The following is an 18,732-nucleotide window of genomic DNA, read 5'->3' as shown; positions in this document are numbered from 1 at the left end:
CTAGATCAGGGGTGCCCAACCTTTCAGACCTCAGGGACCACTAAATTCATAGCTTTAAATCCCACGGACCGCTAATATGGGAGGGGAGCCTTGCCAGCCTCTATTCACCTCTCCTCACCTGCCTGCCTGGGCTCCTTAGGACCCCAACAGGAAGCAGTTGTTGGAGCTAAGCAGCCACCACGAGAAAGAATTGGCAAAATAGCTGCTCAGTTCAAATTGGATCTGACCGAGAAGGAGGCTCAGCAGAAGCACCTCACTGAGGACTAGGAGCATAGGCTTTCCAAGCAGAGGGAAGACCTGCGGGAGTGCAAGGCCAGGTACCGGTGCCTGGAGGCTCAGTGGGCTGAGATGGTCAGTCGGTTCCAGGCCATGAAGCTGCCCCACTGGAACGAGGCCCTCCGGCTTTTCGCCACCAGCGACGCTTCCCTCCAGCCTTCGCCCAAAGCCCCGCACCAGGAGGCCGAAGCAGACCCCGTGTCGGAATTTCTGCCCCCCCTCCGACCAGCACAAAAAGACCCCTGATTTAGTGCAATATAAAAAAATGCAAATAATTTTTCTGCCGACCACCAAAATTTTCTCACGGACCACCGGTTGGTGACCGCTGGACTAGATGACCTCCAAGGTGCCTTCCAACTCTGGTCATTCTATTCGATTCTTCCGAGTGCGCGGAGAGAGAATCCGAGGGAAGGGAAGGGGTTAATTTCCTGTTCGTTAGGCTGAGTCAATCAAGCCTTTGTAGCCACGCCTCTCGGGTCGACTTCTCCATTTTCCCATTCAAGTCTTCAGCTCAACAGACGCATTTTCTCCCACTTCCATCATTCCAATTCCAGAAGGAGATTAAGAAAAAAAAAAAAAAAAAACACTTCTACAGGAGAAGGAAAGCCAAGGTCCCTCTGATCTTCCCACAGGCCTGCGGAGAGGGACCAGCTCCAGTGCAGACTGTTTTTGGCGGCCATCCAAACAGCCGCGTCTTCAATCCAGATCCATCCGCCTCTCCGAAGGACCCGAATCCCGGGAAAATGGAGCCTTCCGAGGCAGGAGACAGCCACGAGGAAACCGTGAGTGGGGAAGAACTGAATCCACCAGCCCAAAAGCCCCGGGGGCCCAAGAAACGCTCCGTCACACCCAAAACAGTGAAAACAAGAGCAGAGGCCAGAATCAGGGCACAGGCCCTTCTCTCCTCCAGAAAGGCCCCTAAGGCTAAGGCCGAGGAGGAGGAAGAGGAGGAGGAGGAAGAGGAGGAGGAGGAGGAGGAAGAAGAGGAGGAGGAGGAGGAAGAAGAGGAGGAGGAAGAGGAGGAGGTGGAGGAGGAGGAGGAGGAAGAGGAGGAGGAGGAGGAGGAGGAGGAAGACCAAAATGCCTTAGAGGGAGAAGAAAGGGAAACGGAGCAACGCAGGCAAGAGAGCCCCCTGGTGGACAAACCTAATAGTTCCCGCGCTTCTCATCTGCAGCCGTTACAACCTCTAACAAAGGAGGTTCGTCAGAAGGCTAGCCCGATGCGGTCACCAGATGGTGCCAGAGAGCCACAGCGTCCAATCCCTTCGGTTTCAAATCTCCCACCGGAAAGTCTTTGGGAGGAGCCGGCTCCTAAGAGGACAAAGACTGCCCCAGAGGCTACCTTCACTCCTACAGCTGCGGGACTCCGCCCAAGGGAGAGACAGCAGACAGAAAAGTCCTGCCCAAAGGAGCCAGAAATTTCTCCAGAAATCAGACTAATAATCGCAGAGGCCATTGCTCAGGGCATTGCTGCAGGCATGCAACGAAACCAGCAGGCAGCCTCTGGAAACACTCCACAGCAGGGGCAGTCTCCTGCACCCAATAATCCCAAGGACGTAGCTGCTCCTCCCAGGGCCCTTTCCCCTGCCTCTTCCATGTTCAGCCAAGAATCCCTCTCGGATGATGAGGAACATCAAGGGTCGATGCTGTCTGAGGACAAAGGAGGGACAACGGATACCCTGGGCTTCACAGGACTCTTCCGCCCTGCCTTGTTTAAGACGCTTCTCCACAGAGCCAAGGCCACGGCTCGGATAGGAGGGGATCCATCTGTATCAGATCCGGCCTCAGGCTTATCTGACCCCAATAGTCTGGTTTTCTCAGAGCCCACCACAAATAACGAGGAGATCCCCTCCCCAAAATTGTTCCTGGATGCCGTCCAGCGACAATGGGCCCAACCAGGGGCGTATCCAGGCCCAAACGTGACTGACAAGCGGTTCTACAACGTGGCCCCGACCCTCGCGGCGGCCTTAGAAATACCAACCATCGACGAGCCCGTGGCAGCCTTAGCCTGCGTCAACATGATAACCAATGACCCGGACGAAGGTTTGAATCCAGAAGACAGGAAAGCTGAGATATCGCTCCGCAAAGCCTATCACGCGGCTGCCTGGGGGGTTAAATCGGCTACGGCTGCTTCCTTCTTCAACAGAACTTCCTTGCTTTGGCTCAAAGAGATGCAAGCCAGAATCCCAGCCACCGACGTCCAAGCTCACAAGGACCTCAACAACCTGATCATGGCGGCAGAATACTCTGCCGATGCCACACTGAATTCGGCCAAGTTCGCTTCCAGGGCCATCGCCTCTTCCGTGACGGCCCGACGGCTGCTGTGGCTCCGTTACTGGCAGGCAAGCATGAAGTTCAAGTGGAAGTTGGCCTCGGCCCCCTTCAAAGGGGAAAACCTATTCGGAGAGGCCTTAGAGCCTGTGCTCATAGAGACCCATGACCACAAGAAAGTCCTACGCTCTATGTCCAGACGCCCCAATCAGCGGTCTCAGAATCCTCCCTTCAGAGCAGCCGACACTGGAAACGACTTCTCACAACCACAAAGAGCATACTTCCAGCCTCAGGATCGCCAATCCAATCGGCCCGGCAACAGAGGGCAGCAGAACAGGCAGCAGTTCCAGTCCAAAGGGCAATTTGGAGGCGGCGGAAATCATCCCTACAATCGCTCCTCCAGATAACTGCAAATCCAACCCTCCCATTGGTGGCCGGCTAAGCCTCTTTGCGGCTCAATAGGAGGAAACAACCACAGATGCATGAATCCTTAACACCGTCCGACTAGGTTTTGCTCTCGATTTTCTCTCGGCACCCCCGAGGTTCTTGATTTGCTGCCCCAGGACAAGAAGGACCCTCACGGAAGCTGCAGTCCTACACCTGTCGGACATTCAAGCCACCTTTTAATAGATTCTCAACCTAAAAAGACTCAAGAAGCATACAAGAGATTCAAAATGCATGTCCTTCCAGTGCATACTGGAGAGCAGGCCTCCCTGCAGCCTCCTGGAACAAAGAAGGGCTGTGGGGGGGGCACTGTACCCCCCTCCCCTCACAGCCCCTTTTGGGCCTAGCAGGCTTCCCTGCACCCTCCTGGGAACAAAAATGGGCCATGAAGGGGGGGCGCTGCATGCCCCCCCTCACAGACCCTTTTGGGCCTAGTAGGCCTCCCTGCAGCCTCCTGGAACAAAAAAGGGCTGTGGGGGGGCACTGCACCCCCTTCCCTCACAGCCATTTTTGGGCCTAGCAGGCCTCCCTGTAGCCTCTTGGGACTAAAAATGGGCCGAGGAAGGGGGGCTCTCCATGCCCCCCCCTCACAGCCCCTTTTGGCCTAGCAGGCCTCCCTGAAGCCTAGGGCCAAAAAAGGGCTGGGGGGGGGCACTGCACCCCCTTCCCTCACAGCCCCTTTTGGGCCTAGCAGGCCTCCCTGCAGCCTCCTGGGACCAAAATGGGCCGTGGGGGGCACTGAACCGCCCCTCACAGCCCCGTTTTGTGTCTAGGAGGCCTCCCTGCAGCCTCCTGGGGCCAAAAAAAGGGCTGTGTGGGGGGGTGGGGATACTGCACTCCCTTCCCTCACAGCCCCTTTTGGGCCTATCAGGCCTCCCTGCAGCCTCCTGGAACAAAGAAAAGCTGTGGGGGGGGCACTGCAGCCCGTCCCCTCACAGCCCCTTTTGGGCCTATCAGGCCTCCCTGAAGCCTCTTGGGACTAAAAAGGGGCTGTGGGGGGGGGGCACTGCATGCCCTTCCCCCACAGCCCCTTTTGGGCCTAGCAGGCCTCCCTGAAGCCTCTTGGGACTAAAAAGGGGCTGTGGGGGGGGGGCACTGCATGCCCTTCCCCCACAGCCCCTTTTGGGCCTAGCAGGCCTCCCTGAAGCCTCTTGGGACTAAAAAGGGGCTGTGGTGGGGGGACACTGCACCCCCTTCCCTCACAGCCCCTTTTGGGCCTAGCAGGCCTCCCTGAAGCCTTTTGGGAACAAAAACGGGCTGTGATGAGGGGGGGGTCGCCACCAAGGGACAGTGCAAGCCCAGCCTTCTCCAAAGCGGGGGTGTGTGTGTGTGTGTGTGTGTGTGTGAATATGTTTGTCCTTCCATTTAGGTTTAATTCCATGCAAGTTTTTTTCTCCTGATTTGATCTGTGGGGAAATTCCCGTTTCCCCCCCCCCCCACTCGAGAGTTCCTAGTGGGAATGGAAATATTCCCAATGCTACGGTCGTCTGCGGTTAGGAATCCCACTAGCTCCCCGAACAGGCAGGGAAGAAGCCACATTGTTGTCTCTTTTTGAACAATTCTCCCTTCTTCCTCTATTTTTTTTTTTTCTCTTTGCTTCGTTCCTTCGTTCCTCCCCAAATTCTCCCTTGGACAGGTGCAGAATGCGGCAAAATGCTCCTCTGTCATGGAAGGAAGGATTTCGTTCCCGAAATCGTGGAGGGAGACCCCCAAAAATTGCATAGGGATGAGAAACGTTTGAAAGAAGTCTTCAAAAATTTTACTTTTTGCAGCCCCCCCTCCCCAAGTTTAATCCCCGCTTCATTCTGCTCCGGTGCCGGGTTGTTTTTTAACTGTGGCGCAGGAGCCCTGGAGGGATTAAAATAAATTGGCCACTAAACAGATCGGCTCCCGGGAAGGTCGGAAGGTGGACGAACTGAATTTGCAAAAGGGGAGCAGTTTTGCAAGGCTGCTGCATAAGGGGGAAGTGGGGGAGAGGGAAGAAATTTGGGGAGGGGGCTGTTTTCAGCCCTCCCCCCCATTCTGAATGGGAAATATCCTCCCAGCTGTTTGCAAGACCCTCCCCAATTTTTTTCCTCTGTTGCTGTGTATACCAGTATTAATTGCTAATATTAATGACAATGCCCGCCTTTTTTCTCTTACCTAGTCCTATCGGGTATTGAGGGGGGTGGGGAAATGTTCCAATAAAGCCCATTCATTGGTTAAAGCCCCCGCCTCTCTTTTTTATTGCCTCTGCTGGGGTCCAATCCGGTTGATTTCGTGCAAGCAGGACAGCCGGTAAAGGAGGGTGGAAACTAAGGTTGTGTGAAGGTGTTTGCTAGCTACGGAGCAATTAAGAGGAGGGGGGTTTCTCTCTGTCTTCTGGACCCCACACCCGCCTCTTTTTCCAATTTTGGCCTTTGCTGATCACAAGGATTTCTTTGAAGGTAGACAAGTGATAAATAACAGTTCCTCGAGTTACATCGGTTCATTTAGTGACCGAAATAGCAACGGTGCTGAAAGAAGTGACCGTTTTTCACACTTACGACCTTCGTAGCATTTCCCCATGATCGCGTGATCAAAATTCAAGACGCTTGGCCATCGTTTCGTACTTACGACCATTGGCGTGTCCCGGGGTTACATGAACCCCCTTTTGCGACCTTCGGACAAGCGAAGCCTGTGGGGGAGCCGGATTCCCTTAAGAAGCAGGTTACTCGCCTCCACTGCCGTGATTTCACTTAGCGACGGTGGCAAGAAAAGCCATAAAGTGGGACAAGACATTTGCTTAACAAAAGTCTCGCTATACAACATGTTGTGGGGATGTTACTAAGGTTGGGTCAGGCAATGTTAAGAAATGGAGCTCAGGGAGGCCCAAGGAACCCCACAGTCTTCCTCCTCTTCCTCCTTTTCTCCACAAACCCCACTCCCCTTCTGGCACTGATGATGTTACCTATTTGGCTTATGAAACGTCTGCAAGTAAACCCACCAAGCTCCTCGGTGCTCCTCCTCCTTGGTTTTCTGGCAGACGTCTCATGACCCAATTAAGTAACATCATCAGTGCTGGGAGGCAAGGAGGTTTGCAGAGTGCAGGAGGAAGGGAGGAGAAAGTGTGTATGTTTGATGCTTTCTAAGCCTAGAGGTCTTTTTTGCCAACATCTTATTACCCAACTAGTTAACATCATCAGTGTTGGAAGGGAATGAGGTGAGAGGAAAAGGAGGGGAGGAGGAGGAGGGTGGGGTCCTTGGTGCTCTCTGTGGTTTTCTGGCTGACGTCTCATGACCGAAGTAGGTAACATCATCAGTGCTGGGAACAGCACTTCCATTTTTAAGGCTTTGACGACGTTAAGGGGAGCCGTCAGTCAATCTGCACTTTTGTTCGGTGTCCTTAAATCCTTCCGGATTGGTTCCCATGTCCCCAACCTCAGGCCTAGTCATAGAAATGAGCAGTCCCGAAAAAGTGAACATTAAAAATGAAAGTTAAAAGAAAATATGAATGAAAAATGATGAAAATGACTGTACATGTAAATGTGTTTATGAGAAATAAAATAACAACAACAAAACAACAACAACAACAATAATAATAATAATATTAACAGTAAACCTTAACAGTTCCTAGGTCCTTGGTTAGGACTCGAGCTGCTGAGCTATTAACTGGCCTCAAAGGCTGTGAATCTCACTAAAGATTAACTATTAATAATAATAATAATAATAATAATAATAATAATAATATTAACAGTAAACCTTAACAGTTCCTAGGTCCTTGGTTAGGACTCGAGCTGCTGAGCTATTAACCAGCCTCAAAGGCTGTGAATCTCACTAAAGATTAAATAATAATAATAATAATAAAATAATAATAATAATAATAATAATAATAATAATAATAATAATAATAATAATAATAATAATAATAATAATAATAAAGACATGCCAGCCATCCCACACTGCCCTCTTCAAAGGGACTCCATTCCAAAACTCCCTCCTCCTGGGGGCAATTAATTCAGCTTCTTCGGGTCCCTGCAGGTTGAGGCTTCTTTGGGGACCCTGTTTTTTTTTTGTAGTCCCTCAAATAGCCACAGCAGACCCAGAGTGGCCATTCAACAGGCAGCCGTGCAACAGGTGCAGCTCAGGGCGCTTTTGAGGATTTCGGGCGGAGACAGAAGCATCCACCTGGAAGTAAAGGGATTTTTTTTAAAAAAATCGCTATTATTTTAAAACGGGGGTTTCCCTGCTCTCCCCCCCCCCCCCACCAGAACCTCCCCTGGCCCTAAGTAAGGGGATCCTCCCAGCTGGAGGCTGATGGGAGTTGGAGTCCTCAGCTGCTGGGAGAGGGTTTTTTTTAAAAAAAGGGTGAGCCCCCCCAGCTGGGCGAGATCAGCTCTCTCCAGATGTCAGGGCGTCTGCTTTCCAGATGTAAGGAGGATGGATTGGGAGGGAGGGAGGGAGGGAGGGAGGGAGTGGGGGGGGCAAGGGCTCCCCCCTCCCCAGCTTCAAGAGACATCCAACCGGGAGAGCCTTCTCCAAACCCGGCTAAGCGGCATCACCTGTTGTTTTGCGCCCACCTGCAGCCCAGCTACTCCCGGGCGGGGCTGATGGGAGTTGGAGTCGTCAACTGCTGGTGAGTAGGAAAAAAGGAGGGGAGCCCCCCCCCCAGCTCTATCCAGATGTTAGATGCCTTCCAGATGTAAGAAGGGCTGGAGGACGAGGATGGAGAGGAGGGGGCGAGCCTGGCACCCACCGCGGCTCCCGCGGCCGCCCTCCGCCCGGCTTCTCGCCACGGCAGCCCCTTCCCCGAGATCGCCCGGAGTTCGTGCAAGGAGCTTCCCCGGGGGGGGGGGGGAACCTGCTGGAGGAGAGGCTCCACCGGGGCGACTCTGGGCGCCCGAGGGGGGCGGTGGGCTCGCCAAAGAGCGACCCCGGAGCAAGCCACGCTTGGATAAGGGGGGTCTGGTTGCCTGGGGAGGGGAGGTGAATATCGGTGGGTTTGGCACTCCTCTTCCCCAGACCTCTTTCCGAAGATGACGGGGGGGGGGTTTTGCTGGGGAGGGGGTTGCAGACACTTTCCTTCCTTCCATCCATCCTTCCTTCCATCCTTCTTTTCTTCCTTCCTTCCATCCATCCATCCTTCCTTCCATTCATCCTTCCTTCCTTCCTTCCATCCTTCTTTTCTTCCTTCATTCCATCCATCCATCCTTCCTTCCTTCCATCCTTTTCTTCCTTCATTCCATCCTTCCATCCATCCTTCCTTCCTTCCATCCATCTATCCTTCCTTCCATCCATTCTTCCTTCCTTCCATCCATCCATTCTTCCTTCCATCCATCAATCCTTCCTTCCATCCTTTTCTTCCTTCCTTCCATCCTTTTCTTCCTTCCTTCCATCCATCCATCCTTCCATTCATCCTTCCTTCCATCCTTTTCTTCCTTCCTTCCATCCATCCTTCCATCCATCCTTCCTTCCTTCCTATCCTTTTCTTCCTTCCATCCATCCTTCCTTCCATCCTTCCATTCATCCTTCCTTCCTTCCTTCCATCCATCCTTCTTTCCTTCCATCCTTCCTTCTTTCCTTCCTTCCATTCATCCTTCCTTCCTTCCATCCTTTTCTTCCTTCCATCCATTCTTCCTTCCTTCCATTCTTCCATCAATCCTTCCATTCATCTTTCCTTCCTATCCATCCTTCCATTCATCCTTCCTTCCATCCTTTTCTTCCTTCCTTCCATCCATCCTTCCATCCATCCTTCCTTCCTTCCTATCCTTTTCTTCCTTCCATCCATCCTTCCTTCCATCCTTCCATTCATCCTTCCTTCCTTCCTTCCATCCATCCTTCTTTCCTTCCATCCTTCCTTCTTTCCTTCCTTCCATTCATCCTTCCTTCCTTCCATCCTTTTCTTCCTTCCATCCATTCTTCCTTCCTTCCATTCTTCCATCAATCCTTCCATTCATCTTTCCTTCCTATCCATCCTTCCATTCATCCTTTTCTTCCTTCCATCCATTCTTCCTTCCTTCCATTCTTCCATCAATCCTTCCATTCATCTTTCCTTCCTATCCATCCTTCCATTCATCCTTCCTTCTGTCCTTCATTCCTTCCTTCCATCTATCCATCCTTCCTTCTTTCCTTCCATCCATCCTTCCTTCCATCTATCCATCCATCCATCCATCCTTCCCTTCCCTTCCCTTCTCCATCATCACTGGGTTTGTTTTTTAAGAGACTTGGACAGCCATTTGTCTGAAATGGGATAGTGCATCCTGCCAGATTAGGGGGTTGGACTAGATGACCTCCAGAGTCCCTTCCAATTCGTGTTATTCTCTTATTCTGATATTACGGTGGGGTCTGCAGAGAGGAGGAGGAAGAGGGGAAGGAGAACTGTGGGGTCCTTGGTGCTCCCTGAGCTTGCTTGTTTTCATACAGACGTCTCATGACCCAAGTAGGTAACCTCATCAGTGCTAGAAGGCAGAAGGGTCTCCAGAGAGGATTGTTGGATCTTTGGTGCTCCCTGAGCTTGCTTGTTTTCTTGCAGACATCTCATGACCCAAGTAGGTAACCTCATCAGTGCTAGAAAGGGAGTGGGGTTTGTGGAGAAAAGGCGGAAGAGGAGGAAGACTGTGGGGTTCCTTGGGGCTCTCTGAGCTCGATTTCTTGCAGACATTGCCTGACCCAACCTTAGCAACATCCCCACAATTGACCCCAAAGTATGTTGTGAAGCGAGACATTTGTTAAGTGAATTTCCTGTCCCACTTTTATGGCTTTTCTTGCCACCGTCGCTAAGTGAAATCACGGCAGTGGAGGTGAGTAACCTGCTTCTTAAGGGAATCCGGCTCCCCCACAGGCTTCGCTTGTCCGAAGGTCGCAAAAGGGGGATTACGTAACCCCGGGACATGCCAACGGTCGTAAGTACGAAACGATGGCCAAGCATCTTCAATTTTGATCACGCGATCGTGGGGGGAATGCTACGAAGGTCGTAAGTGTGAAAAACGGTCACTTCTTTCAGCGCCGTTGCGACTTCGGTCACTAAATGGACCGTCGTAACTCGAGGACCTGTATTTATAACATAGCTGCCTTCACAAGAAATCCTTGCGATCAGCAAAGGCCGAAACTGGAAAAAGAGGCGGGAGGGAGGGGGGTTTCCAAAAGATAGAGAGAAATCCCCCTCCTCTTAATTGCTCCCCCCCTCGTTTGATGGATAGGATCCGAAGCTAGCAAACACCTTCACACAATCTTAGTTTCCACCTTCCTTTAGTGGCTGCCTTGCTTTGCATAAAATCATCTGGATTGGACCGAAGAGGAGGCAATAAAAAAGAGAGGCGGGAGCATTAACTAATCAATGGGCTTTATTGGAACATTTCCCCACCCCTCTCCCTACCCGATAGGACGAAAGAGAGAGAGAGAAGGCGGGCATTCTGATTAATATTAGCAATTAACACGGTATACACAGCAAAACAGGCAGGAAATTGGGGAGGGTCTTGCAAACAGCTGGGAGGATATTCAGAATGTGGGGAGGGGAGTCCAGGCTGAAGACTTCTCCGGGTTTCCTTCGTGACAATCCCCCGCACGATTTGTGAACCCGCTTCCCGTACACATCACGGAACCATTCCACGTCCGACGACCGCCGGGAGTCGCTCACGATCTGCGTTGGCAAGGAAGAAGAGAAGAAAAAGATAATGAACCTTTGGGGACTCGAGTTCGAATTCTGGCCATCTGCTCCTCCCCCGTTGTTAAACAGACCAGCTCCGTCCGCCCCCGCCAAAGACCCAAGATGGGAGTTGGTTCAGAAGACAACTACGGGCAGTCCCCGACTTATGACGATTCGCTGAGTGACCGTTTGAAGTTATCGAGCTGAAAAAAAGGGACTTAGGATGGGTTTTTTCACACTTATGACCGTCGCACAACACCTGTTGCACCCCACACGATCAAAATTCAAGATGTTTGGCAACTGACTCATATTTACGACGATCATAGTGTGTCCCCCCCCCCCCGGTGGGGGGGGTTACACGATCCCTGTTTTGCGACCTTCCTACAAGCCAAGTCAACGGGGAAGATGGACTCCCTGAACGACTGTGGGACTAGCTTAACAGTTTGCCCTGATTCGTTTAACAACGGTCGCAGGAAAGGTGGTAGAATGGGGCTAAACTTGCTTAAAAAACTGCCTTGCTTAGTGACTCTGGGCTCAATGGTGGTTGTAAGTCGGGGTCTACCTGTCTATTCCCCCTGGCCTTACCCAGATGGGTTGCGTCACGCCTTCCACCACAATGCGGCAAAAGAAACCGGGATCGCTCTGGCGTCGCTCTTCACCCCAACGGATCATGTCTTCCCGATAAAATTCGGGGTAATCGGTGCCGTCTAAAAGCCGCTGGAAATCCAGGCCGTGTTCCTGCGTGGAAAAAAACCCTCAACTTTTTCTCTGCAATTCTCCAAATTCAGCTCCCTAAAATTCCAAAAAAAGGTCCTAATTCACCAGTGGAACTCACTGCCACATGAAAACTCTTAAAGTGAGAACAGACAAATCGCTCCATTCCAGGGAGCATAAATGTCCCTTTAATTTTATTATTTTTAAGTACACCAAGAATATATATATATAGGTTTTTTTTTAAAAAAAAAGTTCAAATATTTGCACTCAAAATAAATTCACATTCAAAAACCCTCCAAAAGAATCAAACAACAGAAAAACATTTTAAACTAAATTTACCTATTGATTCAATGTTTCTGCTTGAATAAAATCAGATTCCAGCCCCCCCAAAAACCCAGATAACAAAAAACACAATCAGTTTTAAATTAAATTACCTATTTAATAAGGGTGTCATGCTCAAATTAATCCAGAATCTACCATCTCAAATTAATCCAGAATCTACCATCTCCCAGATGGTTTTTTTAAAAAAGGCAAAATAAATCAGTTTTAAATCAAAATTACCTTTGCGTACTGCTCTTTCAGAGGCCCGGATAAGCGGAGAATGGTGCAAACATCCAATCCCAACCTGCCAGCAAAAAGACAAGAAAAGGGAAATCAGAAGTCAACCGATTCAGAATAGAGCCTCCCTAGCCAGCAGCAGTCTACCTCCCAATGCCCAAAAACAGAGGGCGAACAATCCTCAAACTCTGGAAAGATGCTGGAAGTTGGGAGCTGTTCTGTCCGATTGCCCATGGATGTGTGTGTGTTTTCTGCCCTGTTTAGCTAGGAAAGAGAGTGATAGAGCTTCCAGAGGCAGGAGTAGTTTACCACCCCAATTATATCCACAAGGGCTCCAGGGTTTTTTTTGTCTTCCCCCGCCCCGTTAAGGCACTGAACCACCTCCCCAACCAGCAACTGACATATCTACAGATTTCAGCTAAAAAGAACTGGATTCTAAATTAAATTTAGATCTGCCGGAGTCGAGATCGAATTTAATCTGGATTTTAATTTAATCTAACGGGTTGGGACACCCACCTCGTCTGTCGAAAGCCGCTTCACCGGAACCGAAGGCATCCCCCTCTGCATATCTCGATGGAGGCCTGCTTCTCGTGGAGTTGGCTGTCACTCGCCGAGGCAACGGAGGAGCCCAAAGTTCATACGATTTGGCGATGGATGTGTTGCGGCCCACTAGCGGATCTGGCAGCAGATTCAGGGAGGAACCTGGGCCAGTCCTAGAGTCTGGAGAAGGCTCGGACGAGGGCTCTGCGTCGGAGGCAGAGAGGCGGCCAGAGCCGTCTGACAGTTTTCAGCTGCCTTTGGAGTCAGACATCAGTGAGGCAGGCAAAGAGCTGGAGCCTGTTCCTAGTGTGCGCGTGCTTGCGCAGAGTTGCCAGATGAAGGGAACAGCTAAACAACAAGGGTCGACTCAGGAGTAAAGCCACAGGTGGACGATGAATGGCCTCTCCCAGAGGGAATAAAAGAGGAGCAAAAGGGGAATGGAGCTTGCAGGAGACAATTAGTTCATTCCTGCATTCTTGCCAAGCATTGTGGGGGGTGTCTGGAAAAATATCAGCCTGGCCACTCGCCAAGCCTGATAAAGGTCGGGAATTCTGAACTATCTTGAAAGACTGTGGGAGAAGAAAAGACTGTGGGAGAAGAAAAACTGTGGGAGAAGAAAAACTGTGGGAAAAGAAAGGTAGTTCCCAGATGGGATACCGGTGCGCCGTTGGAGGCTTTTAAGTTAGTCGTGCCTCTGATAAAAGCTGCGCACAATTGGGTGCTGTGCGAGGGACGCACGATAACACAGACAACAAGGCGGCCTGCTAGCCCTTCCCCCAACCGCACACTGCCCAAATTTGGTCCCAGGAGGCTGCAGGGAGGCCTGTAGGCCCAAAACAGGGTATGTGAGGTGGGGGTGCAGCGCCCCCTCATGGCCCGTTTTTGGTCCCAGGAGGCTGCAGGGAGGCCTGTAGGCCCAAAACAGGGTATGTGAGGTGGGGGTGCAGCGCCCCCTCATGGCCCGTTTTTTGGTCCCAGGAGGCTGCAGGGAGGCCTGTAGGCCCAAAACAGGGTATGTGAGGTGGGGGTGCAGCGCCCCCTCATGGCCCATTTTTGGTCCGAGGAGACTGCAGGGAGGCCTGTAGGCCCAAAACAGGGTATGTGGGGTGAGGGTGCAGCGCCCCCTCATGGCCCATTTTTGGTCCCAGGAGGCTGCAGGGAGGCCTGTAGGCCCAAAATGGGGCACGGAGGGCGGGGAGGGGGGGGTGCGGTGCCCAAAATGGGTCCGCCTGTACATTGGATGTTCCTATGTTATCTTCTGCGCGCAGGGGTAGAAGATCCCGTTCTGCCCTCTGACCGCCTTCTCTCCCGGGGGTCCTGGGGTGGCTGCTCTCTTGGCCTTTGATAGGAGTCTTGCTGGCTACGTCGTCTCTCAGGAGAAGAACATGGTGCCAGCTGATGTTGTTTTGTACATCCTCCTGTGACCACTGGCCATGTGTCATCTGGGTCTCCCTGTGGGCTCCGTGGCCGAACAGACTGGTGTCCGTATTCATAGCGAGCCGGTTCGGTTTTTTGAACGTACCTCCCCTGGTTATGGCCGCTGACATCCATCACTGGAGGTCTTCTGATGGGATCCGAACTCCGGTAGTTATATCGCTCCGGCCACATTTCTGGTAAGGCAGGAGGAGCCCCTGCACGGCCCTGGTATGCAGACGTGTCCAGGGAAGGATGGCGATAGACGACACCACCTTGCCTAACATTTGTGAGAGGAGGCCTCCTCGGATCTGGTTCGCCAGAGTTCTGATGCTGCCCTGGCGGTCCTGGGGCAGGGAGACTGTGCCTGCTGTCCTGTCTATTTGTGCTCCTAGGTGAAATACTCTGTCGGTAGGCGAGAATTAGGTCTTGTCGTAGTTGAGTGAGAATCCGTGCTACTGCAGGTTCCGGAATGTGAAGCGGAGGTCTTCTGTTGGCCGGAGGTGGGTGGTTTGGATCAATATGTCGCTCAGGTAGCGTTGGACGCGAATAGGGATAGTCCTGAGGTGAGCCAAGAGAATTGCTAGGATCTGAGCGAATGTTCTGGTTGCTGAAAACAGGCTGAACGGGAGGGTCCTGTACTGGTAACCCTGGTTCGTGTACCAAAACCATAGGAATTGCTGATGAGCCGGCAACATAGGGAGGTGTAGGTATACTTCTGTCAGACCTATTGACATCAGGATGTCGCCCTCCTGGATGCTCTCTAGTATGGACTGGAGGGGCTGCAGTTTGATGCTCTTGCTTACTAGATGCTTGTTGAGTCTTTGTAGGTCGAGAATCACTTGAATGTCCAACAGGTGTATCATCAACCTTGGGGGTCTCGGGAGAAAATCGAGAGCGACGCCTAGTCGGACGGTGTTCAGGACCGTCGGTGTCTGCAACGTTGGATCTGCGGTCGTTTCCTCCCACTGAGTCATGAACAGACTTAGGCGGCTGATTTCCTTTGCCTTGAAATGACTGTTTGGACTGGAACTGCTGCCTGTTATTCCCTCTGTTGCCGGGCCTATCGGATTGGCGATCCTGATGCTGGAAGTATGCCCCCTGTGGTTGTGAGAAGTCGTCTGCGGTGTCCACTGCTGTGAAGGAAGGATTTTGAGACCACCTATTGGATTGGCGATCCTGAGGCTGGAAGTATGCCCCCTGTGGTTGTGAGAAGTCGTCTGCGGTGTCCGCTGCTGTGAAGGAAGGATTTTGAGACCACCTATTGGATTGGCGATCCTGAGGCTGGAAGTATGCCCCCTGTGGTTGTGAGAAGTCGTCTGCGGTGTCCGCTGCTGTGAAGGAAGGATTTTGAGACCACCTATTGGATTGGCGATCCCGAGGCTGGAAGTATGCCCCCTGTGGTTGTGAGAAGTCCTGTGCAGTGTCCGCTGCTGTGAAGGAAGGATTTTGAGACCGCCTATTGGATTGGCGATCCTGAGGCTGGAAGTATGCCCCCTGTGGTTGTGAGAAGCCGTGTGCAGTGTTGGCTGCTCTGGAGAAAGTATTTTTAGACCGCCGGTCGGGGCGTCTGCACATAGAGCGTAGGACTTTCTTTTTGTCTTCCGTCTCTATGAGCACAGGCTCTAAGGCCTCTCCGAATAGGTTGCCCCCTTTGAAGGGGGCTGTGGCCAACTTCCACTTGAACTTTACGGTTGCCTGCCAATAACGGAGCCACAGCAGCCGTCGGGCGGTCACAGAAGAGAAGATGGACCTGGAAGCGAACTTGGCCGAGTTCAGTGTGGCATCGGCAGAGTATTCTGCTGCCATTACCAGGTTGTTGAGGGCTTGGTGAGCTTGGAGGTCGGTGGCTGGGATTCTGGCTTGCATCTCTTTGAGCCAGAGCACGGAGGTTCTGTTGAAGAAGGAAGCCGCCGTAGCCGCCTTAATCGCCCAAGCAGCCGAATTATAGGCTTTGCGGAGCGATACCTCAGCTCTCCTGTCTTCTGCATTCAAAGCTTCATCCAGGTTATTGGTTATTATGTCGGCGCAGGCTAAGGCCGCCACGGGCTTGTCGATGGTTGGCATTTCTAAGGCCGCCGTGAGGTTCGGGGCCACATTGTAGAACTGCTTGTCGGTCATGCTCTGGCCCGGATACCTCCCTGGTTGGTCCCATTGTTGCTGGATGACATCCAGGAACAGTTTTGGGGAGGGGATCTCCTCGTTATCTGTGGTGGGCTCTGAGAACACCAGACTATTGGGGTCAGATAAGCCCGAGGCCGGATCTGATGCGGACGAATCCTCTATCCGAGCCGTGGCCTTCGCTCTGTGGAGAAGCGTCTTAAACAAGGCAGGGTTGAAGAGCCCTGTGAAGCCCAGGGTATCCGTTGTCCCTCCTTTGTCCTCAGACTGCATCGACCCTTGAGGTTCCTCATCGTCCAAGAGGGATTCTTGGCTGTGCATGGAAGGGGCAGGGGAAAGGGGCCTGGGAAGAGCAGCTACGTCCCTGGGGTTATCGGGTGCAGGAGGCTGGCCCTCGTGTGGAGTGTGGTCAGAGGCCTCCTGCTGGTTTTGTTGCATGCCTGCGGCAATGCCCCGAGCAATGGCCTCCGAAATCATTAGTCTCATTCGCGGGGTAATTTGTGGGTGCTGCGTCTCCTTTGGGAGGGACTTTTCGGGCTCCTGCGTCTCCTTTGGGCGAAGTCCCGCCACTGCAGGAGTGGAGGTAGCCTCTGGGGTAATCTTTGCCCTTTTAGCAGCCGGCTCCTCCCAAGGAGTTTCCGGTGGGAGATTTGACACCGAAGGGAGGGACGAAAGCTCATCCTGTTCTATCATTGGAAGCGGCGGGTCAGAAAGTGGCTCTGCGGCGCCATCCGGTGACTGCACCGGGCTAGCCGTCTGACCAACCTCCTTTGTTAGAGGTTGCAAGGGCTGGGGCTGAGAGGCCTGGGAATGTTTAGGTTCGTCCACCAGGGGGCTCTCTTGCCCGCCTTGCTCCCCCTCCCCCCCTTCGGCCTTAGCCGCTTCTTCTTCCCCACCCAAGGCCTTTTGCTCCTCCTCCTCCTCCTCCTCCTTTGCCTTAGGGGCCCTTCTGGAGGAGGGCAGGGCCTTTGCCCTGATCCTGGCCGCGGCCCTCGTGGTCACCGTTTTGGGGGGTGGCGGGGCCTTTCTTGGGCCCCCGGGGCTTCGGGGCTGGCGGGTTCAGTCCTTCCCCACTCACGGTTTCCTCGTGGCCGTCTGCTGCCTCGGGAGGCTCCATTGTCCCGGGCTCCGGGTCCCTCGGGGAGGCGGATGGCTCTGGATTGGCGGCGCCCACGAGAGTCTGCACCGGAGCCTCCCCGGGCAGTGACTCCAGGCCCCTCCGCAGGCCTGCAGGAAGGGCAAGCGAGGCCTGGGCTCTAGGAGCCGCAGAAGGGCGGCCTGCAGGAATTGGGGGGCTGTTTTTTTTCTTCTTTCCTTCTTAATCTCCTCCTGGCGCCGGGATGATGGGAGCGCAGGAAACGCGCCTGCCGCGCTGGAGACTCAGTGGGAAAATGGAGAAGGGGAGCCGAGGGGGCGGGGCTACCAGGCTTTGAGTGACTCAGCCCCGGAGAGCAGGAAGGCGGAGTTAACCCCTTCCTTGCCTTGGCCTTCCCTCTCGCGGCGCGCTCCGGAGGAAGAGGAGAGGAGGACAAGGGTTGGGAGGGGCCCGGGAGGTCATCTAGTCCAACCCCCTGGACCGTTTCAGACCAAGGGCTGTCCAGTCTCTCTCTCTCTCTCTCTCTTTTAAAAAAAAGCTTCTTAAAAAAAACCTCCACTGATAGAGAAGGAAGGGAGGGAGGAAGGAAAGGACGAAAGGAAGGAAGGGAAGGAAGGAAGGAAGGAAAGGACGAAAATAAGGAAAGGAAGGAAGGGAAGGAAGGAAGGAAGGAAAGGACGAAAAGAAGGAAAGGAAGGAAGGAAGGAGGGAAGGAAGGAGACTACAGAAAAATAGGTGGATGGGGAGGGAGGGAGGATGGAAGGAAGGAAGGAGACTAGATTAATAGGTGGATGGGGAGGGAGGAAGGGAGAGAGGGAGAAAGGGAGGATGGAAAAGAAGGAAGGAAAGGAAGGAAGGAATGAAATGAAGGAAGGGAAAGGAAGGAAAGAAAGGAAGGAAGGGAAGGAAGGGAAGGAAGGAAGGAAGGGAAGGAAGGAAGGAAGGGAAGGAAGGAAGGAAGGAAAAAAGAATAGCAGAATAAAGAGAATAATAGAGTTGGAAGGGACCTGGGAGGTCATCTAGTCCAACCCCCTATACCATTTCAGACAAATGGCTGTCCAGCCTCTCTCTCTCTCTTTTTTTTAAAGCTTCTTGCAAAACTCCCAGTGATGGAGAAGGAAGGAAGGAAGGAAAGGAAAGGAAGGAAGGAAGGAAAGGAAGGAAGGAAGGGAAGGAAAGGAAAGGAAAGGAAAGGAAAGGAAAGGAAAGGAAAGGAAGGAAGGGACGAAAGGAAGGAAAGGAAGGAAGGAAGGAAGGAAGGGAAGGAAGGAAGGAAGGAAGGAAGGAAGGAAGGAAGGAAAAAAGAATAGCAGAATAAAGAGAATAATAGAGTGGGAAGGGACCTGGGAGGTCATCTAGTCCAACCCCCTGATCTGGCCAGATTTAAAACTGATTTATTGTGCCTTTTTTAAAAAAAAAAAGTATCTGGGGTTTTTGGGGTAGATTCTGGATTAATTTGAGCATGACCCCCTTATTAAATACGTCGTTTAATTTAAAACTGATTGTATTTTCTGTTATTGGGGTTTTTTTGGGTGGAATGAAAATTGGGGTGTGTCTGTGTGTGTGTATGTGTGATTCAGAAAGGCTTATTCTGCTTTGCCCTGGAGCTGGATGTCCAACCCATTAGATTAAATCCAGATTAAATTCGATCTTGATTCGATCTCAACTCCGGCAAATCTTAAAATTCAATTTAGAA

General features: G+C 52.2%; 2 protein-coding genes across 3 annotated transcripts; one reads left to right on the top strand and one right to left on the bottom strand.

The window, feature by feature from the left end:
* The first annotated feature begins 688 nt into the window (after nucleotides 1-688).
* LOC139321551 (uncharacterized) lies at nucleotides 689-5,197 on the top strand. The gene is made up of 2 exons (XM_070950292.1): nucleotides 689-1,058; nucleotides 1,452-5,197. The coding sequence occupies exons 1-2, from the start codon at nucleotides 1,020-1,022 to the stop codon at nucleotides 2,952-2,954; spliced, it is 1,542 nt and encodes a 513-aa protein (XP_070806393.1). The 5' UTR covers nucleotides 689-1,019; the 3' UTR covers nucleotides 2,955-5,197.
* Nucleotides 5,198-11,296: 6,099 nt separating this feature from the next.
* On the bottom strand, nucleotides 11,297-17,503 carry LOC139322349 (uncharacterized). Of its 2 annotated transcripts, none has more exons than XM_070951446.1 (3): nucleotides 12,383-17,503; nucleotides 11,870-11,933; nucleotides 11,297-11,386 (listed from the first exon to the last, which is right to left on the bottom strand). In XM_070951446.1, the coding sequence occupies exon 1, from the start codon at nucleotides 16,631-16,633 to the stop codon at nucleotides 13,658-13,660; it is 2,976 nt and encodes a 991-aa protein (XP_070807547.1). In that variant the 5' UTR covers nucleotides 16,634-17,503; the 3' UTR covers nucleotides 11,297-11,386; nucleotides 11,870-11,933; nucleotides 12,383-13,657. The 2 variants fall into 2 exon arrangements, with proteins under 2 accessions (XP_070807547.1, XP_070807546.1); XM_070951445.1 differs by having other exon boundaries at nucleotides 11,307-11,332.
* Nucleotides 17,504-18,732: the final 1,229 nt, after the last annotated feature.

The sequence above is a fragment of the Pituophis catenifer genome, unplaced genomic scaffold (genome assembly GCF_029215685.1).
Source record: "Pituophis catenifer annectens isolate HBS135680 unplaced genomic scaffold, rPitCat1.0.hap2 SCAF_10, whole genome shotgun sequence".
NCBI classification, from domain to species: domain Eukaryota; kingdom Metazoa; phylum Chordata; class Lepidosauria; order Squamata; family Colubridae; genus Pituophis; species Pituophis catenifer.
The sequence above is the reverse complement of the archived record's forward strand: the minus strand, read 5'-3'. Positions and strand labels throughout refer to the sequence as shown.